The 7,557-nt window shown below is 36.3% G+C and overlaps 2 protein-coding genes across 2 annotated transcripts; both read left to right on the forward strand.

Moving 5' to 3' along the window:
* The first annotated feature begins 684 nt into the window (after positions 1 to 684).
* LOC104808786 (60S ribosomal protein L13a-2-like) lies at positions 685 to 2,480 on the forward strand. Its single transcript, XM_010534589.1, has 4 exons — positions 685 to 1,017; positions 1,519 to 1,635; positions 1,728 to 1,815; positions 2,148 to 2,480. The coding sequence occupies exons 1-4, from the start codon at positions 746 to 748 to the stop codon at positions 2,289 to 2,291; spliced, it is 621 nt and encodes a 206-aa protein (XP_010532891.1). The 5' UTR covers positions 685 to 745; the 3' UTR covers positions 2,292 to 2,480.
* A 622-nt stretch (positions 2,481 to 3,102) lies between these two features.
* Positions 3,103 to 5,825, forward strand: LOC104809110. The gene is made up of 10 exons (XM_010535004.2): positions 3,103 to 3,417; positions 3,923 to 4,267; positions 4,361 to 4,433; positions 4,567 to 4,679; positions 4,788 to 4,872; positions 4,977 to 5,049; positions 5,240 to 5,295; positions 5,398 to 5,463; positions 5,568 to 5,633; positions 5,718 to 5,825. The coding sequence occupies exons 1-10, from the start codon at positions 3,239 to 3,241 to the stop codon at positions 5,823 to 5,825; spliced, it is 1,164 nt and encodes a 387-aa protein (XP_010533306.1). The 5' UTR covers positions 3,103 to 3,238.
* The last annotated feature ends 1,732 nt before the right edge of the window (positions 5,826 to 7,557 follow it).

A 7,557-nucleotide genomic window follows, 5' to 3' on the forward strand; every position in this document is an offset into this window, starting at 1 on the left:
CATGAAACATATATATATATATATATATATATATATATATATATATATATATATATATAATATTCTTGTGAAATTAGTTAATTTGAACAAGATCATGAAATGGGTCAACCTTAACTATAGTCTATATATAATCATATGATTTAAATCCCAAGCAAATGTTATAGATGTTACAATTTCGGCTCTATTGATGTGAAATGAACATAGCTTTAGTTCGAACAAAATAGTCTAAACACATAATGTAATATCATGTAATTGAACTCTAAGAGACATGCCCTTTCACTTGCTCTCTTTCCAAGTCGATTAAAGTAACAAAAATTAAAATTTCAAGTTAAAACATCTTTGTTAATGGCAGGTAGCTACGATGCTTGAACGAAATTATTGTACCACCAGTTATATAATCTAGTAAAAGTTAATTAGAAAATATCACAAAAATCGTTTATTATAATATAATGCCATTGTGAGGGGAAAAAAGGAAATAGATTACTACCGTTTATTAAATTATTATATCATCAGTAATATAATTTTTTAAAATATGTTAAACCCGTGATTATATTAAAGTAGGCCCAATTAGAAATGAATACGGGCCTTTATTATTTCGAAAACCCTAATGTCAGAGCCCATGAACAAAAACCCTAGCGACCAACATCACCTGTATATTTATATATCCGCCATTGAAGCTCTTCTCGACCTTAGGCAAAGAGAGAGAGCAGAAGCAGGAGAATCAGCTCGCGGGAACTGAATCGCAATGGTGTCTGGTTCGGGAATATGCGCGAAGCGCGTGGTCGTCGACGCGCGTCACCACATGTTGGGGCGTCTGGCTTCGATCATCGCCAAGGAATTGCTCAACGGGCAGAAAGTGGTGGTCGTCCGATGCGAGGAGATCTGTCTGTCGGGAGGTCTGGTCAGACAGAAGATGAAGTACATGAGGTTCCTCAGGAAGCGCATGAACACCAAGCCGTCGCACGGCCCGATTCACTTCCGTGCTCCGTCTAAGATCTTCTGGCGAACCGTTCGCGGGTCAGTACCCTAATTTCATCATCTGGCATTGTGTTTCCTTATTGAAAATGGTGAATTCGGAACATAGGGTCATTGGTTGCACTCGTTGAACGAGAAAAAAATTCAGTTTCAGATTCATAGCCACTTAGATTATCCAAAATCTGTTCTCTTTTGCAATAGATTTGTTCATCCTATAGAATTATGTACGGCTAATCAGTGGACGAGTGATTAGAGCGAGAAGTGTACATTTAGGTAATCAAATGTATGATCCTCGGATTTGGGAGAAATCTGTCATATACATTGGGCATTTCTGGGTATAACTTAGATAGCCGATTCATACATTAGCTTTGGTAGAATGAAATTATTGTCCTGCACAATAACAGTATAGGTGATTTTTTGGTTGTACAATGTGATACTTCAGTTCATAGAGGGCATGAGAAAGTTCAAAGCTTTTGAAGCTCTCCTCCAATGGCTACCTCTTTGTTTAACGAACATAACAATCTCTGTCGGTCTATGGTGAAGGATGATTCCGCACAAAACAAAGCGTGGAGCGGCAGCTCTTGCTCGTCTGAAGGTGTTTGAGGGAGTCCCTCCTCCTTACGACAAGGTTAAGAGGATGGTGATCCCTGATGCTCTCAAGTAAGATATTGATCGTTTTGCCATTTCTGTGTAAATGATTGCCAAAAAGGGTTTTGTTACTAACCGAATGGTTTGGTTTTTGTTTGAATTAGGGTTCTAAGACTTCAGAAGGGGCATAAGTACTGCTTGTTGGGCCGTCTATCTTCTGAGGTTGGATGGAACCACTACGATACCATCAAGGTCCTTTTCCTCTTCTGAACTCTTCTTCAGGATTGTCTCACTTCATATGCATGTTGTTTCACATGTCAGATGCATGATGTTGTTTCACATCTCAGATGCATATGCATCACATCGTTATCGCAAGAAATCGTTTCTTATTGGGTTACTAGGTTTTCTGAAACCTGTTATCGGTATGAGGCAAGAAGTGTATGAAAAACCAAGTTAGCACGATAGATTAAGCTTGGTTTCAACTAGAACTCAATGTTCTTCCATAGATTAAACCTGTTATCAGCATGTATCTTTGCCAAACCCTAATGGTGTTCATTCATCATTGATGTTTTCTCGAATTCCAGGAGCTCGAGAAGAAGAGAAAGGAGAGGTCTCAGGCCTTGTACGAGCGGAAGAAACAGCTCAACAAGCTCAGGGCCAAGGCTGAGAAGGTCGCGGAGGAGAAACTCGGTCCCCAACTCAACGTTCTTGCACCGGTTAGGTACTGAGAAACAAACCGATTTCCATCACTTTTTGTCGCTGATTCTTTGAGAGGAGGCCCCCTTTTTATTGTTGTACCTGTGGAATTTGTTCGTGGTTTTGAATCTGATTATTGCAGACGACGAAAGAGAAAAAGGTCTTGCCTTTAAAACGCCATTTTTACATTCCAATGGATATTAAACCCTAAATTCTTCACATATGATCTTTGATTTTCAAATCAGATAAAAATGATTCTCCTTATATTGTTCTTAAAAGTTTGTAACTTTAAGCTGTGTACAAATAGAGTTCTGTTCTCTCTCTCTCTCTCTCTCTATAGTTGTAGAGCAATTGGCGTTTTCTAGAAAGAAATGAAAAGAGATTTAAGTTGGTTCAACCAATTTTAGATATGGACCACAGATTTAGGTCACAGTTTACATAATTTAATTGTTTTAAATGGAAAGTAAATTTACAAAATTTGGATACTTTCTGGGTTAAAATTAAATGAATCCCAATTAAATTAAAGGGAATATGCATATAAAAAATAACAGTTAAATACACAAATTTTAAAATTCTTTTTAAAAAATATCTAAACTATTTCTTGATTTGTATATTAAACCCTAAAATTTTTAAATTAACATAAAGTTAAGCCCTAAATTTTTAAAAGATTTTCAAAAAAATACAATTAAATTAAATCTTTAAATCTTGTATTTTAATGTAAAAATTAAAAATATTTACTTGAAAATTTTAAAATTCGTGAAGATAATGTATTAGTAATATACTATATTTTCGACATTAAATGCTAATAAGAAAAGAATATATGGCACATTGGAAGGCAAAAGAATATGCGTGTTCGAGGTGCTTCACCTTCGCCATTCAAACAAAGCCACACGGAACCCAAACCCACCATTGTTTCCCTCTCCTCTTCTTCTCTGTCTTCTTCCCCATCTCTCTCTTCTGTTCCTGAATCTCTGGAACAATGTCTTTAATGGCGGTTTCTGCAAATGGGCATTCCTTAAACCTTTCTATACCTACGCCTTCTGTCTTCCATCGGAGACCCTCGAGACTTTCCAATTGCTTCAATGCGCGAGGAACTGTTTTGTACGGTAAAGAAGAGAGCTTACTCGTGTCACGTCTCTTCAAGCCTTGTTCTTACAGGTTAGTTACCCTTTTGTCCGAACATGAAATTAGATAACTCCAGGATGAAACCTTTTGGTGATTCTAGTTCGACACAAGGATTAGATATGGGAGCTGGAAGCTGTATTTTCTGATAGTTCCTGTTTTGTGATTGTAGTTTGGTTTAGAAACATAGAGGCAGAAATGGCGATTTTAGTGTTCAAAGGGGAATGAAAGATTGAAACTTTCCAAGAAACGGATGTGTAGATAAGGGAAATTGGTTTAGTTGCTGTGCTTTGGGAGCAATCCAATGTCCTGTTAGAATTGTCTCTGGTAAGAAGGGAGATGGCTGTACTGAATCTGCAACAAGTTCTTTTGATGAAAAACACTTCAAATTTTTAGAGGCTGTGATTGGTTTTCTTGAACTTCCTTCGTGTAGAAATCGAAAAGAGAGAGACTAGAAACAACACCAATGGATATCAAAACGGATGGTCGAATTGGTGTATGAGTAGTAAAAACTAGCATTCTTGTATTGTCACATGAACAGAACAAGAAGCTTTCGGCGAGAAAATGCTGGAAAAAGCGAAGCTGCTGAGCCTCGGGACACTGAAGATGAGAAAACAAAGGTTGCTGAGATTCTGAGAAGCCAAAAGATGGGAGCTTCTGAGAAGGGTGTTTCGTTTCTGACAAAGTTAGGTATCGTGTTAGGGTTAGCCGCAGCCATTACAATAGTATGTGTAAGCTTGAAAGGCCCTGGTCTCGGTTCACCAATTGAAATCCAAAGTTTGGCCAAAGGTTCTTCCTCTTCAGCATTAGCCTCCTCGTCCTCCTCCACCGGGTTTACATTCCAGGCTTTTGGATACAGATTCATACTTCCGGAATATGCACCAGGGTGATGAGATTCTTTCAGCATTTGCGTTTCTCTCTTGTCGTGTTTTTTGGGAGCATCATCATCTAAAGATGCAATCTTTTTGTTTTTGGGCAGATGGGTTTACTTTTGGTTGCTAATGGCAGCTGGCTGTGGGCTTTTCATCAGTGAAGAGGCTCTAAATATATGGGTCTGTGCTTTGTGCCGGTACTTGTGTTTCGCTTACTCGATGATTCTGCTCATACTTTCAGTTCTGATGTACCGGTTTTTTCCACCGAGTAGTCATCTGATAGTGGTTTGATCAAACGAAAAATACAATGCAGGTTGGAATAACACTGGCTCGGCTGTTAACTCTGGACGGAACATGGCAATCATTCGCTGAATCTTTCTCCAGAAACGCTCCTTACATAGTCTCTACTGTGTTGTGGGTTTACTGGTAAAGCCTTAATCTCGGTTAATTCTATGGTTAACGCCATAAGTACCGTGATTCTTAAGATGCATCGTCTTTATTTTCATGACGTGGGAACGTGAAAAAACCGAAAAGGGGAGTTTGTATAAGCGATATGATACCGTTTTACCTGGGAAAGCTTTTCAGACAAAGTGGAGCACCAGAGGATGTTTGTTCAAAGGTTCTTCCTGTTCATCTAATCCATTCTTCTTATTTACTACAGAGTCTGATTACTCCTCGAATAACCGATCTTTTTTAACCTCTTGTTACCGTTGTTTGATACAGTTGGGAGTCGGAAACGAGAAGGCATTGAGTATTACTCAAGCTGTCCAGAAGTATGGCAACCTTTCGGGTTTCGGTAAAAATCTCCTATACAACAATCTCATTGAGTTAGGAAGTTCTTGGATTACATCTGCATAATGCTGGATCAATATTTTCGCCGTTGATCATCCTGCATTCACTTAATAACTCTCAAGATCAAAACCCACATGTAAATCTCCGTGAAATCTTATGGAATGAATGATTATATGACGATCGAACAAATGCAGTGGAACGGTTTTCGCTCGGGGTAAGGAATCCTACAGCTTTCCTTGCCGGGGCTCTGGTAAATCACTGACATTTCTATATCTCTGAATCAAGAACACGTAAAACATGTTTCACATGTTTTTTTGTCTAAACATCAACTCGGTTTTCCACGAATCCTCAGGGAATATCTCCGGAATGCTTCTTTGCTGGAGTTTGCTGCGGCGGATTGATCACTCTTCCTGTTCAGGTTCATATGTTCTCTCCCTCCTTCCACGCATAAAAACCGACGATCCCTTCAAATGGGTGATAACCCGAGTTCCTTTTAACGTTATTTCTTTCTCGAAAACTCAGCTCGGGCTCGGGTTTCTCCTCAGAGAACGCCCGGTTTTCGCTCTTGCAACGGTTGCAACAGCAGTGGTAAGAACCAAAGAGACAAGGGAACTGAGTTGAGAATGAACTAAGTTGTCTTTAAAGTTAAACACTTTTGGTTTTTGTCCGTAGGGAATATGGACCATCTTTCCGTACGCAATGGCTGCTTCCGCGGCGGGTTTTCTCTTCCTCCGCCGACATGCCCTTTCACTTGCTCTCTTTCCAAGTCGATTAAAGTAACAAAAATTAAAATTTCAAGTTAAAACATCTTTGTTAATGGCAGGTAGCTACGATGCTTGATTGGTGAAAAATATGTTTGCAAAGTTTTTTTAATTTAATAGCAAAAAAAATATTTATTTTTGTGGGATTGAAGGTTGTTTTTTTTTAATTCTCATGATCTTGATTTTTGTGAATAAATTATCAATCCATTATTATAAATTTATAAATTGACAAACTCTTCCAAGTGTTCTGAAATTTCTTTATTTTTTTTATGCAATAGTGTAGCGATTAATTTTTAAGTTAGTTCGATTATATAAAATCGAATAACATGTAAAAAATCGATTTCCATATAAAAATTGAGTAGATATCCATTATTTTCAATTAAATCTCTGTCAAATTAATAAAAAAATATTTTTTAATATAAAGTTTTTTATCATTGAATCAAAGTTAAAATTTGGATATAATATATATTAAAAAAAATTGAATCTCCGTACAAAGGTCAGTCACATCGTCTTAAGTTTCAACAAGGAAACAAACGATCCGGTTTTTGTCGACAGAAATTAAATTGTGATATAGAAAATAATAAATGAATAATATGTAAATAAGTTTGGTCCACAGCTTGTGAATAATATGTAAATGAGGCCGTCCCCACCGATTATTATTATTATTATAATTATTATAATATTATTATTACATCATCCATGTTTTCAATTTCACATTTCGTAATCATTCATATCACAACCACCCTTGAATAATTATTTCTTTTACTTATTCGACCGTTGAAATTCAGCATTTTATTATAAATAAGCTTATTTTGAAAATTTAACGATTCTTTTTCTGGTAACCAACGCATTTCGGTGGATGGTCAAAAGAACCTGATTTGAAATTTCTAAAAAAAAAAGGCTTAGCCTAATTTGTAAAGAAACTAATATAAATTCATAATAAGCGTATAATATTGTTTACCATAAAATGAATTCTTTTTCTTACACATATGTATATATATATATATGATAAAATATTGAATAAAAAGAATATCAGTACGAATATAATCTTTTGATAACTATCTTTCTATCATCATTTTAGTTATTTTAGCTCTTTTGTGGGCCATATTTAATTGGATTAAAAAAACTTAAACATGATGAAAAAGAAAAAAAAACTTACAATGCCCTTGTTTCCGTACATATTATTAAAATTTTTTGGTCTTATTATTTGTAGTGTGTTTAATGCTACTTTTATAATTTATATATTGCGAAAGTAATTGCTGACTGTCCAAAGATTTATTATCATTTGACCCATATTCCATATTAATAAATGCCACCAATATAAAAATATTTCCATTTTTATAAATAAATGGCCAGAAACTTTCCTTATGACCCTTTTTGTCCATAAACATTTATGCTAATTTTGTCATCTAGATCCAATAATCGACCATGTAAATGTATATATATTTCAACCCAAAAAAACATGTAAATATATATATAATCCATTTTTGTTACTTTTGCATATGCAAAGTCATGATACATTCACGTGGTCTGCATCCGCTTTCGTTCCCTAAAGTTTCCACGTGGCACATGCCATTTCCGAAAACTCGAACAGTCGACAGATTCCACGTGGCCAACACCCATTAGGGGTGACGTGGCGAACATAAAATAAAAAAGGGAAATTAATTAAAAATTAAAAAGAAAAAGTGCGGGGGGGGGGGGTAAATCGTTACCTTAGCTTAACGCCTACCCGGGCCGCAACCACCGCAACA

This window comes from Tarenaya hassleriana, unplaced genomic scaffold (assembly GCF_000463585.1).
Source record: "Tarenaya hassleriana unplaced genomic scaffold, ASM46358v1 Cleome15, whole genome shotgun sequence".
Classification (NCBI taxonomy): Eukaryota; Viridiplantae; Streptophyta; class Magnoliopsida; order Brassicales; family Cleomaceae; genus Tarenaya; species Tarenaya hassleriana.

Bases quoted from the DNA above. Each gene is read 5' to 3' on its own strand.
- LOC104808786 (XM_010534589.1), top strand. From the start codon at position 746: ATGGTGTCTGGTTCGGGAATATGCGCGAAGCGCGTGGTCGTCGACGCG. The intron at 1,018-1,518 runs GTCAGTACCCTA...TCTATGGTGAAG, and splicing joins TTCTGGCGAACCGTTCGCGG to GATGATTCCGCACAAAACAA. The intron at 1,816-2,147 runs GTCCTTTTCCTC...CTCGAATTCCAG, and splicing joins ACCACTACGATACCATCAAG to GAGCTCGAGAAGAAGAGAAA.
- LOC104809110 (XM_010535004.2), top strand. From the start codon at position 3,239: ATGTCTTTAATGGCGGTTTCTGCAAATGGGCATTCCTTAAACCTTTCT. The intron at 4,434-4,566 runs GTCTGTGCTTTG...AATACAATGCAG, and splicing joins AAGAGGCTCTAAATATATGG to GTTGGAATAACACTGGCTCG. The intron at 5,464-5,567 runs GTTCATATGTTC...TCGAAAACTCAG, and splicing joins TGATCACTCTTCCTGTTCAG to CTCGGGCTCGGGTTTCTCCT.